Genomic DNA, 23,879 nt, shown 5'->3' with positions numbered 1-23,879 from the left:
GTCCAAAGTTTATCATCATGTGAGACAGCCTGTCTTAATCAACCCAAATGTCCAGGTCACATGCTCAGCCTGTTCTGTCCCAGCCTCGCTGCTCCCTCACGATCTTGGCCATGTTTTCCCGCCACACTAAGGGTGGCTCAGGAGGGCACGCTGGGAGTCCTTGAGGCCTCAGAACTCTGGGAGCAGGTGGCGAAGGAAACTCGGAGTGAGCTCTCCACTGACTCTAGTGCTGTCCGTGCCTTCCACATAAGCAACTCCTATTAAAGCAAAAAGACCGAGGATCCACTAGAACAAAACCAAGCAGGCCTATTTAATTAGAGCATTTGCTTGATATCCACTTCTTCGTGTTAAACACACAGACACTCGGGCCGAGGAGGTCTGATTAATTTTAATATGCACGGTCGTGACAAGTGCCTCAAGGGTAACTGAAAAACATACACTCGTGCAAACACACAGCATCTTCCAGCTAGCTGAGCCTGACAAATCGGCTTCAGAAAAATGCTGTATGTGTTCCCCAGATTAGAGCGTTACTATTCAGCAAGGGCCTGAACCTCTAATGTGAGGGGGAAGAGGCTGATGGAACAGGTGGCTGGCTCTTGACTCTTGAATAAGTGACATCTCCAAAAGCTACGGGGACTAGAGCAACAAGAAAGGCTGGCACTGTTCCCTAATGTCCATGTTCAACCTGGGTCAATGGGTCTTTTTCAAGTGCTCCATGCCTTAAAACTCCAACTCTGGAACTGAGGGGGTTATATGTGTGGACAAGGGAAACAGGGGTACTTCATTTATCTGAAAGGCTTTTGAAATATTAGAAACATTTGGGTAAAGACATGTTTGCAGTGACTGACAAAGTCCTGTTGGTAGGTAAACTCACGTATAAGCAGGAATCAAGTAGAACTCTTCTCATGAAACACACAAACGGAGGACTTGAGAAGAGAAGGCTGCCTTGACTGCTCACAGAAGATGAACATTAAGAACATAGTATGACTACATTTTATTAACAAAAGTACACATTCTAGTTAAAACGAAAAATAGAAGCTTTCTGACCTGAGTGTGTTTCTTATACAGACAACTGTGATCTCAGCTCAGGGACTTCTTGCCCTAAAGAACACTCCCAAAGGCGATCCCCGAGCTTTTACAACCCAAGTCAGAAGATATTGGAGAAAATATAAATTAATTTTCTATAACACTTAACGAAATCAACATCAAGATAAACTGCTGTGATGGATACCACTTGGAAAGAAGATGAGCTTGAATAAGTTTCACTCCAGTGTGGAAAAATCACAAGGCTTCAATCTCAGCGTACTCTGTGCTGAAGTTAAAGCACTTACTCCGGAAGAAATAGGCTCTACAACATTTGAGGGGGTCTTCTTGTCCTGACCTTCAAAAAACAAACTCTTTCTTTATCATCATTTTATGAGTGTCGATTTCCATACAGTGATGCCTTTCAAAAGGGAGCCTGGAGGTTAGACTCCAGCACGCTCAACGAGAAGAGAGACATTTTCCAGTGACAGACTGCAGACGAACACGGAGCCACAATGCATTAGGAGTAGCCTCCAACAGCAGCGGGAGTGTGAGGAACAAAACTTAAAAGGGCTCAATTGAAAAGTACCCTTGTTTGTCCTTCAGTGGAACAGCACTTACAAAGCCTCTTCAACGTGTACTTTGTCAAAAGGACAGTAAGTAACTAAACAAAAGCAACTCAAACCTCTGCCAATTAAAGTATCTTTAGGCTTTTCCCCTGATTCGTTCACTTTTTATTTTTCCCACCTCATCAAATGTGGTTTTAAAATAAGACTGAATTTCAGAGTGGATTGCGATATGCTTAATTTAATGGAATGCTTTGGCATTTTGAATATAGAAAAGCCAATTGCCATGATTTCCCTATAAAAATAATAATTAAAAAGTTGGTAAAATTAGGGGGTAATTTTGAAGTTCAGTTTCAACTTGTCTGTTAATATGATATGGCTCAATTTAAATTCTAAAGGGCTGCTCAACAACAGACATTTAAAATAAAAGAGCAGACATTGTGATTTGTAATGTAAACTCAAACATCAAACATTCAGTGCCTGTAGGGATGTTCACAAGGCCAAATATCATGCTCTAGGGGCCTGTCTTTTCCACAGAATAATTACATACAATGCTGCAGCATAGCACAGATGAAAACACACTGCTTATAATATCTACTTTAGGACCCCTAAAATACGTCTTAAAGCATGCAAAAAAAGCTTTCTATCCAAAAAAAAAAAAAGCTTCATATCCATTTAGAGAATCTAATGGGTCTATATGTCAACACATTTGTAATAGAAATTAAAAGTCCATTAACACATAATTATTGGGGGGGGGGAGCACACATAAAGTACCATAGAAGGTACAAGCCACTAAATTGAATTATTTTCAATAGATGTGACAGAAGCAAATATCAAAAGATATATAACAAAATAATATTCATACATACATTTATTTCAGTTTTAAAAGAGTGCAATTCATGACCAACAATTTATGCACTTTTTAAAGTTTGTAACTAGATGGTTATGAGTTACCATCTAGTTACAAACTTAAAAATGTGTCCAATCCAATCTTTGAAGTGGTACACAGGTAGCTAAGTGGAAGTTTTTTGGCATTTGCCACTGAGAATATGTAGTATACTGACTACATGTTTTCAGAGTGATATCCACTGAAATTTTTCTATTTAACAGAGCAAAATTCCCTGCTGTATCTGCTGGAGAGAAACAAAGAAAAAGGGAACACACACACACACAGAAAATTAATGACAATAAAACTCCCAATATTTTCTTCACCCAGTGATGGGCTCTGGTCTGTAGATGACTCTGACCATGAAGGCCTGAGATCTGTTACAATATATACTTTTCCAAACTTATTCCATTATTTTACTGTGTGTGTATTAGTTGCCCAGTCGCATCCAATTCATTGCGATCCCATGGACTAGGGCCCCCCACGCTACCCTATCCATGGAATTCTCCAAGGAAGAATACTGGAGTGGGTTGTGATTCCTTTTCCAGTATTATTTTAGTAGTTCTTACAAAAAGAGAACTAACTTTTTTGTGAAAGCTGTGCTAAAAGCAATGAACTGCTTCATGTAAAGTAATACTGAGTGACTCTGGAAATAGGTTGTGACTTTAGGGTCTTGTAATATAAAACTGTGGCAAAGATTTTTCTGAAGGAGAGATGTTCAAGTGGGAGGGGGCGTGGGTAAAACTATGGCTGCTTCATGTTGATGTCTGGTAGAAACCGATGCAACACTGTAAAGCAATTTTCCTTCAATTAAAAATAAATAATTTTTTTTTTAGAAAAGGTCCCAATTCTATAAAAAAGGATAAAGTCTAATTCTAATAGAAACAAAACTTCACAAAAAAAGCAGTGTCTTACACACAAGGGGTACACTCATCATGGTGTAACAATTTTGGAGGCGTGGGCGTTATACTCTAAGAAGGAAGAACACTGACAGAGACAGATGCTAAATAAAACCAAGCATATGTGGGATCTGAAAGGAGGACTACACACATCCCCACATGTACACACAAAAGAAATGAAAAGAAGAAACCAAAATAGGGGATAAAAGGAAGAACAAATCAGAGAAAGCTAAAATCTTAGAAAATTATGAAATTTTGGGCCAAGGAGACCCTCAATTATATTTTTCTTCAGTATACATTCACATTTATTATACAAATAAGAATATAAGAAACCCACAAACCCAATGTTAAATTGCTTTTCCTAGTCTCATGTTGGTCACACTGCAATTTCATCCATATAGAGAAATCTTTCTTGTTGAAAAGTAATTCTTCAGGTACAAACTTGCCTAACCACATTTGATTTAGGAAAATTTATATAAATAAACTTCAAAACAATTTGCTATCCCAGGATTTTCTGAATGTTGGGCTTGTTGTTTTTGTTGTGGATTATATATCCTAAATTTTCAGAATTTTGCAGGTCTGAGTCAGAACTTTTCAGTACTCATAAATATCCTGGGAGAGCATCATTGGAGCTAGGTAATGTTTCTGGTACACCTAAAGTAGCAATGTTTCTAACCAGTCAAGTTGTGATAATGACAATCACTAGTACAATTCCAAGTTGGTTATCATTTATAAAGTACTTTCAGGTGCATTACCTCATTTGTTTCCTTCAATACCCTATGATGGAAGTAGGGTAGTTAGCATTGCCAACAGGCATCCATTACATTAACACAGTTACTATAGCAACCTAAAAGCAAGTAGACAGAATGTCTTTTATAATATAAACTATAACATAGAAGATGTGTTTCATGCAAAGAAATCCTTATTTAAAATTAAAAGCTGCATTCCCCCAAATGTGGCCAAACCGATACAATGACATTCCAAAATATTGCTAAATACTTGTAGGTGATTGCTTGAAAACTGATCAGAGACTAAACTCTGTTAACTTATGTCCTACACACAGCAATCAGTGGCAGAACCCAGACTACAACTCAAACAATGACTCACAGTGTAGTTCCTCTTTTTCATCATGAACTAATTTGAAAGTCAGATAAGAACTACGAAATAGGCCTCAAAAATGAACAAACACATATTTTCACCATTGCGGTACAATTTCCAGGATTTATAAGCCCTCTGAAGGAACTCGTGAATCCTGAGTTTGGAAATTCTATCCTTGAGGGAATATTATATGTTAGAGTCCTTGAAAGACTGAAGGGAAGGAAAAAGGTGTTGAATCAATTAACTTTTCTTTGACTACAGGCCTCCTGAGACGAACCATGTGGGGGCAGGATTGGGGTGCTGGAGTGACAATATTCAACTGTAAACTGCTCACATCTTGAACCCATCATAAGAAGTAGTAACTTTCTCTGCAGTCCAGCTCTACCCTAGAAAGGAGTGCTGGTCTCTATTATGATGAAACATTATTAAAGAAACATTTAAGCATTTACAGCTTTGAATTCTGGAAAATTATCCATAGATCAATTCAATTCACTTTTGACTTTGCCTATAGCAGTGGGGGAAATTATAATCTGGGGCCACAAATTTATAGATAATGCCAATATATTAGCAATATTGAAAAGCAGTAAAAAGTGTAAGTATATCCAACTCTTTGTGACATACTCAGCTGTGTCCAACTCTTTGCAACCCCATGGACTGTAGCCCATTAGGCTCCTCTGTCCATGGAATTCTCTAGGCAAGAATACTGGAGTGGGTAACCATGCCCTTCTCCAGGGGATCAGCTATATTAGAGTTATTTAAAAGATTATTGTTACTATAAAGCATACAAAGATTTTGTTAGGTGTGTATTTTAGTTTGTATCCTGGATCTTGTAATATCTAGTTTTGTTATCTGGGACAATACTTTAAACTCTAAATCACAAAAAGAATTGAAAATAATGATCTCAAAGATTCGATAATGACAAGAAGAATGGAGAGGACAAATATATGTGATAAACATGGAGGTTAACTGAGTCAGACATGAAGAAAGACGACAGTAAATGAAATCCATTAAATTATTATGGGAAAGTTAGCTATAAAATGCCAATTAGTGTGTTTATGTCATTCACAGGTAACACAATCACCTATATGTATCAAGTTCATTATTAGGAAGTGGAGAGACACAGATAATCAAACCAAGAACTCTTCATCTCATCATTCATATACTTGTGGAAGATAGATGGTAAATAATGACGGTAGTGTGCTCAGAACTAACAGAGATGAATTAGTGTTAGCAGTGTACACTAAACCAAATTCTAACAAAGGTGTTTAGAGAGGTGGTAAGTCTTAAAAGGTGAATATACATTCATTAGGTACCTAGGATGGAATATTTTAGGCAGGGGAAACAGCATATGAAGAGGCAGAGTAGTATTAAAAATAGGAGAGTGCTGAGAGAACTGCAGGCAATTTCTTTAATAAGACAATATGATAACATGTACCTTAGAGTGTGGTAGGAAGTAAGGTTAAGGAGATAAAAGGGTGGAGTCAAATTATATATGGTCTTATGTTCAATGCCAAGTAGTTTTGCAAAGGAAAACAGGCTCATTCTAATTCTAGTTCCCCCTTCTTACAAGAATATGATCAAGTGACTAGGTCTTGATTTTTCATTTTTAAGGTACGAAATAATACCACCTTCAGAGTTTCTGAGGATTAAACAAGGTGTATATTTATTAAGGTCTTTCTTTTCTTTTCCCAAGACAGCAATGAGGCAATACTGAAGTAGTATAAATGTCCTTTCAACAAATATTTTAAATATTTAATGTGCACTATACTCACTCTTATGGAGTTTAATATCAGGGCAGAAATTTGACAAATAAATAGTCAAAATATAGTTGTGTTACTGTAACAATGGAGGGAAGCATGTAACAGTTCTTAAAAAGATTTAAAAATTACTGTAATGAATGTAAATAACTCTTTCTAGCAACTTGGAGAAATGTGGAAAAGAATGACACAGAATTGTAGATAGAGGGGACAGGAAACAAGAAGAGGTATTTTTTGTTGTGTTTCAAACAGGAAGACACGTAAATAAGCTGAAAAGGCCATTCCCAAAAGACATAGGAAGTAACATAGACATTAATATAGAAAAGTAAAAATAAGAATCCTGTTATAATATTATATCTAAAAATATTATATTTTAAATGAGATATATAAAGTTCATGCCAAGGTAAAAGTTATTTTCACCTGTACTGTTAATGAGCCTGAAGTCTGAATGAAAATTAAAGTCTGGATCTGACCCATAAATTTATGCTGATCCCTATTTATAGATCACCCATAGCTACCTGAACCTTGAGAACACAAGTAGATGGGTATTTGTATACCCATCTACCTTGGTTTTACTAGCTAAATTAAGATATCTGGTTGTCTTAGATTTGTTCAAATTTAATTATCAGTGATATGTTCTTTAAAACAAAGATGAGGTGATGACATTATTTCTAAAAAAAAAAAGAAATATAGACAAAGAGAGTTAAGAATATCAGAATGTATGATGTAAGTGAACTGGAAAAAAAGGCACCTGGACCTGTGGGATGTGTACTGGGTCATTATTCAGGCTTTAACACTAACTTGCTGTGTGATTTCAAGTACATCTCTACCTCCGATCTCTCTCTCTCAGAATGAGGAGAGAGGGCTAAAATATGTCTTCATTTCATTCTAATTCTGAACTTCTAATATGCCAAACTAATTTGCTCTCAGACATTTTTCTAAAACAAGTTTTTCTTAAGATATCTTCCAAGGCATTTTTCTATAACATTTTAAAATCAAACAGTTTAAACTGAGCTGATTTTCAATTAAAATTTTAGGAAATTTGATCACCATTGAGGAATCAGAAATCACTTTAGCTGAAAATTACTGAATACTACTTTTCATTCAATTGTTCAAAGGAATTTAGGGTCGCAAATGCTAAAGTGTAACATTATTACTGGCAAAATTTCTAATTAGAAAAAAACAGTAAAAGTAATGATTTAGGGAATTAATTTTAATTTAAGGTTGACTTCAGTTTGAATGCTAGTAAAGTAATAGTCAAAATTCTCCAAGCCAGGCTTCAGCAATACGTGAACCGTGAACTTCCAGATGTTCAAGCTGGTTTTAGAAAAGGCAGAGGAACCAGAGATCAAATTGCCAATATCCGCTGGATCATCGAAAAAGCAAGAGAGTTCCAGAAAAACATCTATTTCTGCTTTATTGACTATGCCAAAGCCTTTGACTGTGTGGATCACAATAAACTGTGGAAAATTCTGAAAGAGATGGGGATACCAGACCATCTGACCTGTCTCTTGAGAAACCTGTATGCAGGTCAGGAAGCAACTGTTACAACTGGACATGGAACAACAGACTGGTTCCAAATAGGAAAAGGAATATGTCAAGGCTGTATATTGTCACCCTGCTTATTTAACTTATATGCAGAGAACATCATGAGAAATGCTGGGCTGGAAGAAACACAAGCTGGAATCAAGATTGCCGGGAGAAATATCAATAACCTCAGATATGCGGATGACACTACCCTTATGGCAGAAAGTGAAGAAGAACTAAAGAGCCTCTTGATGAAGGTGAAGGAGGAGAGTGAAAAAGTTGGCTTAAAGCTCAACATTCAGAAAACTAAGATCATGGCATCTGGTCCCATCACTTCATGGGAGATAGATGGGGAAACAGTGGAAACAGTGTCAGACTTTACTTTTTTGGGCTCCAGAATCACTGCTGATGGTGACTGCAGCCATGAAATTAAAAGACGCTTACTCCTTGGAAGGAAGGTTATGGCCAACCTAGACGGCATGTTTAAAAGCAGAGACATTACTTTGCCAACAAAAGTCCGTCTAGTCAAGGCTATGGTTTTCCCAGTGGTCATGTATGGATGTGAGAGTTGGACGGTGAAGAAAGCTGAGCGCCGCAGAATTGATGCTTTTGAACTGTGGTGTTGGAGAAGACTCTTGAGAGTCCCTTGGACTGCAAGGAGATCCAATCAATCCATCCTAAAAGAGATCAATCCTGGATGTTCATTGGAAGGTCTGATGTTGAAGCTGAAACTCCAATACTTTGGCCACCTCATGCGAGGGGTTGACTCATTGGAAAAGACCCTAATGCTGGGTAGGATTGGGGGCGGGAGGAGAAGGGGACGACAGAGGATGAGATGGTTGGATGGCATCACCGGCTCGATGAACATGGGTTTCGGTAGACTCCGGGAGTTGCTGATGGACAGGGAGGCCTGGTGTGCTGCAGTTCATGGGGTCGCAGAGAGTCAGACACGACTGAGCGACTTAACTGAACTCAGTTTGAATGATGACACTGATAGTCACCCTGTGATATATTTAATCACTAGTTTCCTCATCTGAAAATGGAAATAAGAAGAGTCAAAGTATTTCAATTATATGTATGGCATTTCTGGAAATGGAAATAGATTCTCATAGTACCCCTGGTTATGAGGTTTATGTAAAGACTGAATAAAGTATTTCATATAAGTGAAAAATTACTCAGTCGTGTCTGATTTCTTTGTGGCCCCATGGACTATAGCTCACCAGGCTCTTCTGATCATGGATTTCTCCAGGCAAGAATACTGGAGTGGGTGGCCATTCCCTTCTCCTGGGGATCTTCCCAACCCAGGGATTGAACCTGGGTCTCCTGCAGAGCAGGCAGATTCTTTACCATGCTGGCCACCAGGAAACCCATTTCATATAAAGATATACACTTAATACAACCATTTTCCCCCAAATACGTATCATTTACTCAATGCCTAGATATAAGAATGCTGTATCACATAATATGATATTAACATTTCACTATCACTCTTAACCCCTTAGTCTGATAGTTAAAAAACCAACTGATAAAGCATAGCTACTACCAAATATAAAATACCAATATATTATATTACATAATATATATTACATAGATCAGACATTTTGAACTGATAATTTATGATGAATTTTGGCAGGTCCACATCAGTTGACGTCTCACTGGATAAATGAGACGCTTTAGCAAGAGAACTTTTCAAGTAAAGACAAGCAAAAATTCTGATGAAAGAAAAAGATATAAACACAAATATATCAATATTATCTTCACCTGTTTATATCATTTAAAATATTTTAACTAATTTCTTGAAAAGGTAAGCTATCTGGGATAATAGAGCCATTTTTTATTCAACTCATAGGCAAATCCCAGTTTCTTTCTAACCATTTTACCTCGGTGGCCTCCTTTTGCATGATACACCATTCTTTTGTAACTTCTGAATTTCTGCTAGTTGGCTGTTGGCAGGGATAAGGTTGGAAATAAGACAGACTTTCTATTGAAATCTGCATTCTCCCCTCAATGAGAGGAAGCAAAGGCATGAATATGGCCCCCTCATAATGATTTAGCTAGGGCTTAATGAAATTTTCATCACAACCTGCTGTTCATTTTAATGGCCTTTGAAAAACAATGGAAAAAATAGCTTGAGGGAAGAAAAGATTTTTCCGTGGCAGATATTTGTAAAGTAGTTCCATTCACCTGCTCTCCGCTCTCCTCATCCCCATATTACTGCACTAATCACAGAACTGTAACAATGTTTTGTAGTTTGTCGTTAAATTTTTTCCTGTATGTTATTCCTTTTGTTGCATTCCAGAACTACAGAGCATTTGTAGTTACTACTACACAGTGTAGTCACTGCATGCAGTGTCACTGTCCAGATCCCTGGATAATGTCAGGGTCTGGTGTCCATTCTCTCGTTCAAATATACCCTTTAATCAATGGAGTTTTTAACCAGTTCTAATAATGACCCCAACAGTCATCCTATGACACACTCAATCATCAGTTCCCTATTTGAGTACAGAAATAGTAAGAATCAGAGTATTTAGAATGTAACTTTCCATTTGCTGTAAAGTCTATTATACATCTCCATAGATACGTTTCTCCATTTTTCTTTTTTTATAGTTAAGAAAAAATTGAAATACATTTCCTTTAACATTATAGTCCTTTTCTATGATACAAATTTCTGCCTTGTCATTTTTTCTTGGTGATTAAGATGATCACTTTACATAATACATACATGAATTTCTCCTTGATATATCTCCTAACAGTTGGAGTTTAACCATTCGTGCAAGAGCAAATTTAGTTATCAATAAAAGTGAGTCTAATTTCTCCAAAGATACAGATTCCCAACAGGCACATGAAAAGAAGCTCAATATCACTAATTATTAGAGAAACGCAAATCAAAACTACAATGAGGTACCACTTCACACCCATCAGAATGGCCATTAGTACAAAATCTACAAATAACACATTCTAGAGAGGGTGTGGAGAAAAAGGAATCCTCCTGTACTACTGGTGGGTATGTAAGTTGGTTTAGCCCCTACAGAAAACAGTATGGAAGTTCCTCAAAAAACTAAAAACAGAGTTGTCATATGATTCAGCGATCCCATTCCTAAGCAAATATCAGGAGAAAACTCTAATTCAAAAATGATACATGTACCCTAATATTTATAGCATCACTATTTAAAATAGCTGAGAGATGGAGGCAACCTAAATGTCCACTAACAGACATTTAAAGAATGGATAAAGAAGATGGTATATATATATGTGTGTGTGTGTGTGTGTGTGTGTATACACACACAATGTAATATTACTCAGCTATAAGCAAGAATGAAATAATGCCATTTGCAGCAACATGTATGGACCTAGAGATTATCACACTAAGTGAAGTCAGTCAGAAAGAGAACAACAAACACTATATAATGTCACTTATACGTGAAATCTAAAATATGATACAAACTTATTTACAAAAGAGAAACATACTCACAGATATAGAAAACAAATTTATCAACGGAGAAAGGGGTGAGGGAGGGGTAATTAGATGTTTGGGATTAGCAGATACAAACTACTATATATAAAACAGATAAGAAACAAAGTCTTACTGTATAGTACACTGAACTATATTCAATATCCTGTGATAGGTCATAATGGAAAAGAATATGGAAAGAATATATACATATAAATCTGTACAACTGAATCAATTTGCTGTACACCAGAAACTACCACATTGCAAATCAATTATATGCCAATTGTAAGTGAGTAAATAAATACAAGTAAGTCTATTTACATTTCTGCATACTCAAAGCATGTCTAGGAATCTTGTGTACATAAACATAAAACCATCTTACTGGTTTTGTATTTATACAAACACTATCTTTCTGGAACTCAGGCTTTCAGATGCTTGGCATATTCAAGTTATATTCCATTTTTCCATAAGACTATCTCTGTATTTTCTCATGTCTTCATATTACTCAATAACAGGTCAGTCTTGAGCTAAGCTTTTAATATATTTTAGGGAGAAAAGTAAAAAAAACAAAAAAGCTGTAGAAAATACGATAATGAAAACACTCTAACGTCCACATGCAATAATGCTATTTCCTTGTGTCAACGCTTTCTGCCTTGGATGCTCTATCTCTGTTCCTTTGTCTCTGTATCTATAATTTTCTCCTCATCCCCGATACCTCTGAATGTATCCTGCTAAGCAAACTGGGAAGTATGGTCTCTTGCCCTATTTCCTGTTAGGAATTATTCATTTGGCTTCAGTCTCCCATATACTTTGAAATTGAGAATCTGTGCACCCACTTGGAAGGAAGTTCACATGAAACACTGAGGCCAAGGCCCTAGAAGAAATGATACTTAAGTAGCAAAGAGCACACTTCATATCCAGATCTTGCTTTCTAACAGCATTCTCCAGTAAAAGGAACCAGGGCTTCTTAGAGAAAAAAACAGGGCTTCTTAGGGCTTTCAAGATAAATAGGAAATATACAAGATGAATCTGCAGGATCTTACAGTGACAAAAAGTAAAAAGTGCTCAAAAAAAAAAAAGAAGGCAAAATCACAGTAGTATGTCAAAGTGACATGAAAGAACTACCCCCTCAATGAACAAAACTAGAATACCCTAACAAAATTTTGCATTATAACTCAAAGTATAAAATAAACATCCATGAGTCAATACTGATATAAGATACTGAATAAAGTAATAAACAGCAGAAAAGAGATAAATCGCCCATAAAGAATAATTCCAAATAAACATCTAGATGATACACTGTAAAGGATGGGGATCAAGGCTCTCTACTTTGTAATACGGATTGTACACAGCATCTTCCTTCTAAAGAGTGTGGTACAGAAAGGGCGGGGAGATTTTACAGAAGAGAAACCTGACAAACCCTGCATCAGCCAGGTGATCAAGGTCAACATCAACATTTATAAGTCACATAAGAAGGATGTACTCTTGATGTGACGTGACACAAACGGTACTTGGTTTCTGTGGTCTTTCAACCCAAACCCACAAACCCAGTTTCACTAAGAGAAAATCACCAGAGAAATTCTAACAGAGGGGCATTCTACAATCTATCTGAATAGCATTCCTCAAAATTTTCAAGGTCATCACAAACAAGAACAGGCTGAGAAACTGTTGCAGCTAAAAGGACCCCAAGGAGACTTAACAACTAAACAGCTAAATGTAATCTGTTATTTGGTAACGTCCTAGAACAGAAAAGCACACAGTGACAACTAAAGAAATATGAATGAACTCTGGACTTCAGTTAATCATACTGTATCTCAACATAGAAGATGTGAAATAATTTTGAATGCAGAAAGTTAATCATGCAAAATGAACAGCATATATAAAAATAAAGACAAAAAAAGCATCATAAAGATGTTACATCAGAAAGCTATGATTTGGAGTCACTTTTATTTTCTTCCTTTTAATTTTATTGTTTTGTAAAGCAATTTTATAGTAAGAAAATACTATTTTAAATATCAGAAAAAACTTCAGCACATTAAAAGAAAAAAGGTTGTCTGGGTCTTCCTCAAAGCCCCATTTTTATCTCCATGCAGATTAGAGCCAAAAAGTCTTTGGCTGACTAGATTATCTCTAAAATTCCTTCCAACTGTAAGATTATGTGAATTACATAAATTTTAACTTAAACCCATGTACCAGCTATGTATCTGGTAGAGACCCAGAAATATTTAATTACCACATGACTCCCAATACTGGTTAACATACATTTTGTGCCAGATATAATCTACCAGTGTCCTAACAACAGGCTAGAAATGAGCCCAACTCAGAGTTAAATAGTACAAATACAGTGTATTTTCGGTGTGAAGTGTGTCTTTTTATCACTGTTTTATGTTTGTTTGTTTTAACTTTCCATCTGACTCTGACATAGGAGGCATGTTCTTGTGTGCAACATGGCGTCTATGCTTAGGATGGACACAGATTTAAACAGAAGTTAGTGAACATCTGTAGCATAAAAGATGGCTGTCAGTTAAGCATCAATTGTTTTATTAGTTTGTTTGCTTGAATTTTAAGATTAGTCCATGGGCATATCACCTGCAGGATACTATCTGTAACTATTCAAGAGATTTAGTGCACGAAATCTTAAAAGAAAGGCATCTTGGAAGTTAAAAAATGGAAGCTTCAACACAGTTAAGAGAGTTAGAGAATCACTACTTTTCAAATACACACTATGTCCAGCCACACCAATTTTGGATTATACAAAAAAATAGACCTGTCTGTGTAGCCTAAGAGGTGTTAATGTATAAAGGTTATAAAATGTAACAAAGTTGTAAAATGGCCTTGGGCAGGGATGGTGGAGTAGGGGGAGGGGGGACAGGAGGGTAGAGCGGGCTTGGGCAGGGGCAGATTTGAGATGCACAAACTAGAAGGCAGATATCTGGCAGGTAGGCGGTGACTATCCTGGGCTCTGCTGCCACAGTCTATTCCTGAATCTTTAAGTTGTACTCAACCATAACTTACTCATGTGTGAAAAAAAGGAAGCATCACACAAGAATTAATGATTTATAAAACTGAGATAAATGCACTTACATTTCTAAAAAAAGAATATTCATCTTCATAGCATTATATTTCTCTCTCTTCCAACCTAACATTGAGTGTGTGTCAGAGAAGGGAACTAGAAATTAAAACTAAACCATTAAGATTAGGAGATTGGCAACAAATCTGTTTTGGTTGCAATCCTTTACCTTCTGGCTCATTTTTGATGAGCTCTTCCATTTTCCTCTGTTTCAAGGTGTCAACAACATCAGCTAAGCTGCCTTTGCGCCGTTCAGGAGTTCCCAGGGTTGTACTAGACAAGGACTCGCCACTCTGTCGCCCACCTTCTTCTGCCTTCTGAGGTGAGGTAGATGAGTTGTGTGGGGCAAATGAAGACATAACTTTATTGCCATCAACTTCCTGAAAGAGAAAGCAAAGGAAAAAATATATATATACACATATGTATTTGCTTAAAGTTCAATAAGCTTTTTAATTTTAATTGGTTACATGGCTTATTCAGGACTTCTCTGATAGCTCAGTTGGTAAAATATTCTCCTGCAATGCAGGAGAACCTGGTTCGATTCCTGGGTCGGGAAGATCCTCTGGAGAAGGGATAGGCTACCCACTCCAGTATTCTTGGGTTTCCTTGTGACTCAGCTGGTAAAGAATCCACCTGCAATGCGGGAGACCTGTGTTCAATCCCTGGGTTGGAAAGATCCCCTGGAGGAGGGAAAGGCTACTCACTCCAGTATTCTGGCCTGGAGAATTCCATGGACTACATAGTTGCAAACAGGTGGACATGACTGAGCAACTTTCACCATGGCTTATTCAGTTGAAACATTAAAAAGTGAAATGCTACTGTGCAGGAGCAAAAGGAATAAAAAAATTCAGAAAAGAATACATCAACGTTACAGCCTCGCACTAGACTGAAACAAAGATCGATTCATAGGAGAGGGAAAAATAAGATTCTCTCTCTAAGACTGAGTTCAAATAAGCAAGGAAACCGTCTACAAAGCCTATATTGATTATATATATATATATATATATATATATATATATATATATATATTTGGTTTTGTTTGAAAGTATTAGATTTTTCTATGAACATCCAATGCAGTGGTCACCTGTAATAAACCTTCTCATGATATTATAATGTTTAAACAAATAACATCCTATATATCAGTTTTCTTTTTAATTGTAAGCAGTCACCTCTTCTTGATGGTACTCCTAAATAAAGCGTAGGGTCCTCACTTGGTTCTCCACCTCCATCTCATGCTTTTAAGAAGGCATCGGACACACAGGAGATTCTGACATCAGAGAGGAATACTGCAAATTCATTTCTGCGTCTGCAGAAGATCCTTCCAATTCTGTGCCTTATCTAAAGCACTGGTTCTAATGATACTCTTTGCTATTTTGCACATTAGCCTCATCTGCCCTACAATATAAAGTCTTGCAAACTTTGCCTCATGATTGTGTTATGTGTGTGAAAAGAATCTATTCAAGAATTCCAAAAGGTAAACATAATTTTGGTGTTCCTTTAAACATTCTTTTCCCCATAGTTTCTAGTAGAACTTTGGCAATCTATGTAACTTAGGGGGTATATTTTGTATGTTGTCTAGTCACTAAGTCCTGTCTGAGTCTTTTGTGACTCTGTGGACTCTAGTCTGCCAGCCTCCTCTGTCCATGTGATTTCCCAGGAAAAAATACAGGAAAGGCTTGCCATTTCCCTCTCCAGGGGATCTTTCGGACCCGGGGATCAAATCTACATCTCCTGCATTGGCAGACAGATTCTTTACCACCGAGCCCCCGTGGAAGCCCTTATATTTTATATAAGCAGCACTATTTTGTCAGCAAATTTGGAAAACTCAGCAGTGGCCACAGGACTAGAAAAGGTCAGTTTTCATCCCAATCCCAAAGAAAGGCAATGCCAAAGGATGCTCGAACTACTGCACAATTGCACTCATCTCACACGCTAGTAAAGTAATGCTCAAAATTATCCCAGCTAGGCTTCAGCAATACGTGAACCATGAACTTCCAGATGTTCAACCTGGTTTTAGAAAAGGCAGAGGAACCAGAGATCAAATTGCCAACATCCGCTGGATCATCGAAAAAGCAACAGAGTTCCAGAAAAACATCTATTTCTGCTTTACTGACTATGCCAAAGCCTTTGACTGTGTGGATCACGATAAACTGTGGACAATTCTGAAAGAGATGGGAATACCAGACCACCTGACCTGCCTCTTGAGAAAGCTGTATGCAGGTTAGGAAGCAACAGTTACAACTGGGCATGGAACAACAGACTGGTTCCAAATAGGAAAAGGAGTACGTCAAGGCTGTATATTGTCACCCTGCTTATTTAACTTATATGCAGAGTACATCATGAGACATACTGGGCTAGAGGAAGCACAAGCTGGAATCAAGATTGCCGGGACAAATATCAATAACCTCAGATATGCAGATGACACCACTCTTAAGGCAGAAAGTGAAGAAGAACTAAAGGGCTTCTTGATGAAAGTGAAAGAGGAGAGGGAAAAAGTTGGCTTAAAGCTCAACATTCAGAAAACTAAGATCATGGCACAATGTCCCATCACTTCATGGGAAATAGATGGGGAAACAGTGGAAACAGTGGCTGACTTTATTTTTGGGGGCTCCAAAATCACTGCAGATGGTGATTGCAGGCATGAAATTAAAAGACGCTTACTCCTTGGAAGGAAAGTTATGACCAACCTAGATAGCACATTAAAAAGCAGAGACATCACTTTGTCAACAAAGGTCCGTCTAGTCAAGGCTACGGTTTTTCCAGTGGTCATGTAAGATTGTGAGAGTTGGACTATAAAGAAAGTTGAGCACCGAAGAATTGATGCTTTTGAACTGTGGTGGTGGAGAAGACCCTTGAGAGTCCCTTGGACTGCAAGGAGATCCAACCAGTCCATCCTAAAGGAGATCAGTCCTGGGTATTCATTGGAAGGACTCATGTTGAAGCTGAAACTCCAATACTTTGGCCACCTGATGTGAAGAACTGACTCGTTTGAAAAGACCATGATGCTGGGAAAGATTGAGCGCAGGAGGAGAAGGGGATGACAGAAGATGAGATGGTTGGATGGCATCACTGACTCAATGGACATGGGTTTGGGTGGACTCCAGGAGTTGGTGATGGACAGGGAGGCCTGGCATGCTGCAGCTCATGGGGTTGCAGAGTCGGACACAACTGAGGGACTGAACTGAACCGACTGGGCATTATATTAAATTTTTCAAACATTTTCAAGAAAAATAATATTGAAATAACAAAGAAAAAATTATTTTCTTAAAGATTTTTTTTGTATAATCTTTTACTTTCATAATCTTTTGTGCTGTCACTCAGTCGAGTCCAACTCTTTGTGACCCCATGGACTGTAGCCTGCCAGGTTCCTCTGTCCATGGGGACTCTCCAGGCAAGAACCCACTGGGGTGGGTTGCCATGCCTTCCTCCAGGGAATCTTCCCAACTCAGGGATCGAACCCAGGTCTCCCACATTGTAGGTGTATTTTTTAGCAACCAGCCACCAGGAAAGCCCAAGAATACTGGAATGGATAGCCTATCCCTTCTCCAGAGGATCTTCCTGACACAGGAATTGAACCAGCATCTCCAGTACCGCAGGCAGATTCTTTACCAGCTGAGCTACCAAGGAAGCCCATAATCTTTTGACTTCCCATAAAAGAGAGCTTTTCTTAAAAATAAGTCACATCCTAACATCTTTGATAAGTTAGTCTCTCTCTAGGTTTATTTTCTAATTTTACACCATTAAATTTTTCCATTAAAGTATATAAGATTGTGTGCATATTTAATTTTCAGGAAAATAGCTTATACCCATGTTTACATGTTGTCCTTTATTTTAAAATATGTTAATAAGGATCTGTGGACCTCAGAAAAATGACAAATCACATGGATTTCATGTTTAATCTTTAAAAATGAATGCTAATATTTTTGACTAGATAAAAACATATTAAAAGTACTCAATAATACTCTCAGTTTTTTTAATATATTAAAAATAGAGACGTCAGCACAAATATAATCGTAATCTGTTCATATGATTTTTGTCAAAGGATATTAGTGAGTATGGGCTTCCCACATGGCCCAGTGGTAAAGAACCCACTTGCCAGCGCAAGAGATACAGGAGATGCGGGTTTAATCCCTGAGTTGGGAAGAACCCCTGTAGAAGAAAATGGTAACCCACTCCAATATTCTTGCCTGGAGAATCCCATGGACAGAGGAGCCTGGCTGGCTATAGTCCATGGTGTTGCAAAGAGTTGACCACGACTTGGCAACTGAGCATGCACGCATTAGAGAGTACAAGGACGTTAGCTAAGGTGTAAACATCAGTTTGTTGGGTGACATTGAGGCAATGTGGAAGAAGCAAAAGTAAAAAATGTGTGTTAAAAGAATTATCAAAATTATGATTCTAAACCCCAAATGCTTTCCATTTCCTACAAACAGAACATGTCCCTTACAATGACTATTCTTTAATTAAATATTCTATAAAAATACATTGATAGATAAATCTTAGCTTAAAATATACTTGAATTTGGAAATCAATACACATAGTATAATAATTATAAGACCCTGCAGGCTAAGTGAAGGTATATTTTTGTAATTATTTACTTAAAAACAATACACAAATACAAGCAAATATTTCATACATATACAGATACCTCTGAAAAGAGCAACCACATTTACATTCAGTAAACTAAGGAATGGTTTTATGAATGACTCATAATAAACATCAGCTCAGTTTAATGTGCAAATTGGAATACAGCAAAACTGCTGTATTTATTTTCCACAGTCTTTCTTCTCATTTATTTCCAGGGTCAAAAGCAGAAACACCCCAATTTTAGCTTCGCTTCAAACATGTATATTTTATACTCTGCTTTTACATTATATGATGATAAACTTTACAAACAAGAATTTGGCAGCTGAGCTTCACATTCCATAATTGAAAACTACACACATCTTTCTGCAGCATCATCAGTAAGAGAGAATGGCACCCAAACTGTATGCAATGAAGTCTATTAAAATGTGAGAAAAAATCTCAAATTAAAGTAAAATAAAATCATATCCCATTTTGCATGTCTCTAATTCTCTACACTTTGCAAAGAGGAAGGATTTACTGCAGTTTAACATATTTCATAAGAATTCTAACCTCAGTTACCACAGCAATATAAAAATAAATTAATTATTTAGCATTATTGCTATTTCATGTAGGAATATTTATCTTATTGCTATTTCACCTGTCTGATTACATTTCAGCCTCTGGCACTGTTAATCCCTTTAACAGTTTCATGCAGTTAACAGATGTTTCAGTGTGGGGCTCCATTGTTCATTTGCATAGTGAATGGCCTGTGTATGTAGTACTGGCACAGTTTTCAGTCAAGGAAGTCCTATGGTTTCCAGTTTCTTCCCTGGGACTGCATTTACCATGCCTAAAGTAATGACTGCACATTTCCCTTCACTTTCCTGGGAGTTGAACATCCAAAGAGTCTGCTAACAAATGCATCAGTGGTCCAAGCCAGCAATATATATTTAATTAAATTTTGTGCACAAAGCTTCAGTATTTTGCAGGAGCTCTCAGAACTGTGATGTGTAACTTCTAAATCCGAATGATAAAATAGTGTTCTAAACTTTTAGAATGAGGTTAAGAATCTTTGTTATTCTTGAACAAGCTTTACTTAATCTTGCCTTCTGTTACCCTTGCAACCATGTGATAAAGTACCTAATGTATCCATGTGTATACACTCATCAAAATATCTTTTCAAAAACCCACTCTTATTAATTCCATAGATAGCCTTTTGCTATGAACACCCTTTTAAGAAAAGTATATTTCAATCTTAATATTAAATTTTACTTTAGGTAGTTTGGTGATTAAGAAGAATTAACTCATTTGAAAAAAAAGAGAGATAATAGGCAACTCAACCAGGTATGTTACTGTTGTTTAGTTGCTAAACTCTTTGCAACACTATGGACTGTAGCCCACCAGGCTCCTCTGTTCATAGGATTTCCCGGGCAAGAATACTGGAATGAGTTGCCATTTCCTTCTCCAGGGGGTTTTCATGACACAGACATCGAACCCAAGTCTTTTGCATCAGCAGGTGGATTCTCTACCACTGAGCCACCAGGGAAGCCCAAACACGCGTTACCTTCCTTTTATTAACTGAATGATATTTCATTCTTTACTCTGGCCTCAAGAAACACATCATCGTACTTATTTTTTAGTTCTATAAACTGAAGTTAAATCTGTACAGGATAGTAAAAACATTACATTTAGTAGTCAGTCTATGATATTATAATCACTAAGAATGACATCCAAGGTAAGGAGCAGCGGCTGCGCTTTGCTGGAGCAGCCATGAAGTGATACCCCACACCCAAGGTAAGAGAAAACCAAGTAAGACAGTAGGCACTGAGAGGTGGCATCAGAGGGTAGACAGACTGAATCCACAATCACAGACAACTAGTCATTCTGATTACATGGAAGACAGCCTTGTCAAACTCAATGAAACTAAGCCATGCCATGGGGGGCCACCCAAGACGGACGGGTCATGGTGGAGAGGTCTGACAGAAGGTGGTCCACTGGAGAAGGGAATGGCAAACCACTTCAGTATTCTTACCTTGAGAACCCCATAAACAGTATGAAAAAGCAAAAATTACAACACTGAAAGATGAACTCCCCACGTTGGTAGGTGCTCAATAAGCTACTGCAGATCAGTGGAAAAATAACTCCAGAAAGAAGGAAGGGAAGGAGCCAAAACAAAAACAATATCTAGTTGTGGATGGGACTGGTGATAGAAGCAAGGTTCAATGCTGTAAAGAGCAATAAAACATAGGAAACTGGAATGTTAGGTCCATGAATCAAGGCAAATTGGAAGTGGGCAAACAGGAGATGACAAGAGTGAACATTGACATTCCAGGAATCAGTGAACTAAGATGGACTGGAATGGGTGAATTTAAATCAGATGACCATTATATCTACTACTGTGGGCAGGAATCCCTTAGAAGAAATGGAGTGGCCATCATGGTCAACAAAAGAGTCTGAAATGCAGCACTTGAATGCAATCTCAAAAACGACAGAATGATCTCTGTTTGTTTCCAAGGCAAACCATTCAATATCACGGTAATCCAAGTCTATGCCCCGACCAGTAACGCTGAAGAAGGCGAGGTTGAAAAATTCTATGAAGACCTATAAGATCTTTTAGAACTAACAACCAAAAAAGATACCCTTTTCATTATAGGGGACTGGAATGCAAAAGTAAGAAGTCAAGAAATATCTGGTGTAACAGGCAAATTTGGCCTTGGAGTACAGAATGAAGTGGGGCAAAGGCTAATAGAGTTCTGCCAAGAGAATGCACTGGTCATAGCAAACACCCTCTTCCAACAACACAAGAGAAGATTCTACACATGGACATCACCAGATCGTCAGCACTGTAATCAGATTGATTACATTCGTTGCAGCCAAAGATGGAGATGCTCTATATAGTCAGCAAAAACAAGACTGGAAACTAACTGTGGCTCAGATCATGAACTCCTTATTGCCAAATTCAGACTTAAATTGAAGAAAGTAGGGAAACCCACTAGACCATTCAGGTATGACCTAAATCACATCCCTTATGATTCTACAGTAGAAGTGACAAATAGATTTAAGGGACTAGATCTGATAGACAGAGTGCCTGATGAACTATGGATGGAGGTTCATGACATTGTACAGGAGACAGGGATCAAGACCATCCCCATGGAAAAGAAATACAAAAAAGCAAAATGGCTGTCTGAGGAGGCGTTACAAATAGCTGGGAAAAGAAGAGAAGTGAAAAGCAAAGGAGAAAAGGAAAGATATACCCATTGAAATGCAGAGTTCCAAAGAATAGCAAGGGGAGATAAGAAAGCCTTCCTCAGTGATCAATGCAAAGAAATAGAGGAAAACAACAGATTGGGAAAGAATAGAGATCTCTTCAAGAAAATGAGAGATACCAAGGGAACATTTCATGCAAAGATGGGCTCAATAAAGGACAGAAATGGTACGGACCTAACGGAAGCAGAAGATATTAAGAAGAAGCGGCAAGAATACACAAAAGAATTGTACAAAAAAGATCCTCACAACCCAGATAATCACGATGGTGTGATCACTCACCTAGAGCCAGACATTCTGGAATGTGAAGTCAAGTGGGCCTTAGGAAGCATCACTACGAACAAAGCTAGCGGAGGTGATGGAATTCCAGTTGAGCTATTTCAAAACCTGAAAGATGAGGCTGTGAAAGTGCTGCACTCAATATGCCAGCAAATTTGGAAAACTCAGCAGTGGCCACAGGACTGGAAAAGGTCAATTTTCATTCCACTCTCAAAGAAAGGCAATGCCAAAGAATGCTCGAACTACCACACAATTGCACTCATCTCACACGCTAATAAAGTAATGCTCAAAATTATCCAAGCCAAGCGTCAGCAATATGTGAACCATGAACTTCCAGATGTTCAAGCTGGTTTTAGAAAAGGCAGAGGAACCAGAGATCAAATTGCCAACATCCGCTGGATCATCGAAAAAGCAACAGAGTTCCAGAAAAACATCTATTTCTGCTTTATTGACTATGCCAAAGCTTTTGACTGTGTGGATCACAATAAACTGCGGAAAATTCTGAAAGAGATGGGAATACGAGGCCACCTGACCTGCTTCTTGAGAAATCTGCATGCAGGTCAGGAAGCAACAGTTACAACTGGGCACAGAACAACAGACTGGTTCCAAATAGGAAAAGGAGTACGTCAAGGCTGTATATTGTCACCCTGCTTATTTAACTTATATGCAGAGTACATCATGAGAAACGCTGGGTTGAAAGCAGCACGAGCTGGAATCAAGATTGCCGGGAGAAATATCAATAACCAGATATGCAGATGACACCACCCTTATGGCAGAAAGTGAAGAGGAACTAAAAAGCCTCTTGATGAAAGTGAAAGAGGAGAGTGAAAAAGCTGGCTTAAAAGTCAACATTCAGAAAGCTAAGATCATGGTATAAGGTCCCATCACTTCATGGCAAATAGATGGGGAAACAGTGGAAACAATGTCAGACTTCTTTTGGGGGGGCTCCAAAATCACTGCAGATGGTGATTGCAGCCATGAAATTAAAAGACGCTTGCTCCTTGGAAGGAAAGTTATGACCAACCTAGATGGCATATTAAAAAGCAGAGACATTACCTTGCCAACAAAGGTCCGTCTAGTCAAGGCTATGGTTTTTCCAGTAGTCATGTATGAATGTGAGAGTTGGACTGTGAAGAAAGCTGAGCACCGAAGAATTGATGCTTTTGAACTGTGGTGTTGGAGACTCTTGAGAGTCCCTTGGACTTCAAGAAGTTTCAACCAGTCCGTCCTAAAGAAGATTAGTCCTTGTTGTTCATTGGAAGGACTGATGTTGGAGCTGAAACTCCAATACTTTGGCCACCTCATGCAAAGAGCTGACTCACTGGAAAAGACCTTGATGCTGGGAAGGATTGGGGGCAGGGGGAAAAGGGGACGACAGAGGATGAGATGGCTGGATGGTATCACCAACTCAATGGACATGGGTTTGGGTAAACTCCGGGAGTTGGTGATGAACAGGGAGGCCTGGTGTGCTGTGATTCATGTGGTTGCGAAGA

At 38.0% G+C, this 23,879-nt stretch overlaps 1 protein-coding gene across 50 annotated transcripts in view; it reads right to left on the bottom strand.

The window, feature by feature from the left end:
* SOX5 (SRY-box transcription factor 5) overlaps window positions 1-23,879 on the bottom strand; it is a 1,114,103-nt gene that overhangs the window by 317,847 nt on the left and 772,377 nt on the right. For all 50 annotated transcript variants that reach the window (XM_081482956.1, XM_081482931.1, XM_081482958.1 and 47 more), the window contains one exon: window positions 14,447-14,657. In XM_081482956.1, coding sequence (XP_081339082.1) covers window positions 14,447-14,657 — 211 coding nt within the window. The remainder of the gene's footprint in view (window positions 1-14,446; window positions 14,658-23,879) is intronic.

Source organism: Giraffa tippelskirchi, chromosome 4, assembly GCF_054371585.1.
Source record: "Giraffa tippelskirchi isolate mGirTip1 chromosome 4, T2T-mGirTip1v1.2.pri, whole genome shotgun sequence".
Classification (NCBI taxonomy): Eukaryota; Metazoa; Chordata; class Mammalia; order Artiodactyla; family Giraffidae; genus Giraffa; species Giraffa tippelskirchi.
This window is presented reverse-complemented; position numbering and strand designations above follow the sequence as displayed.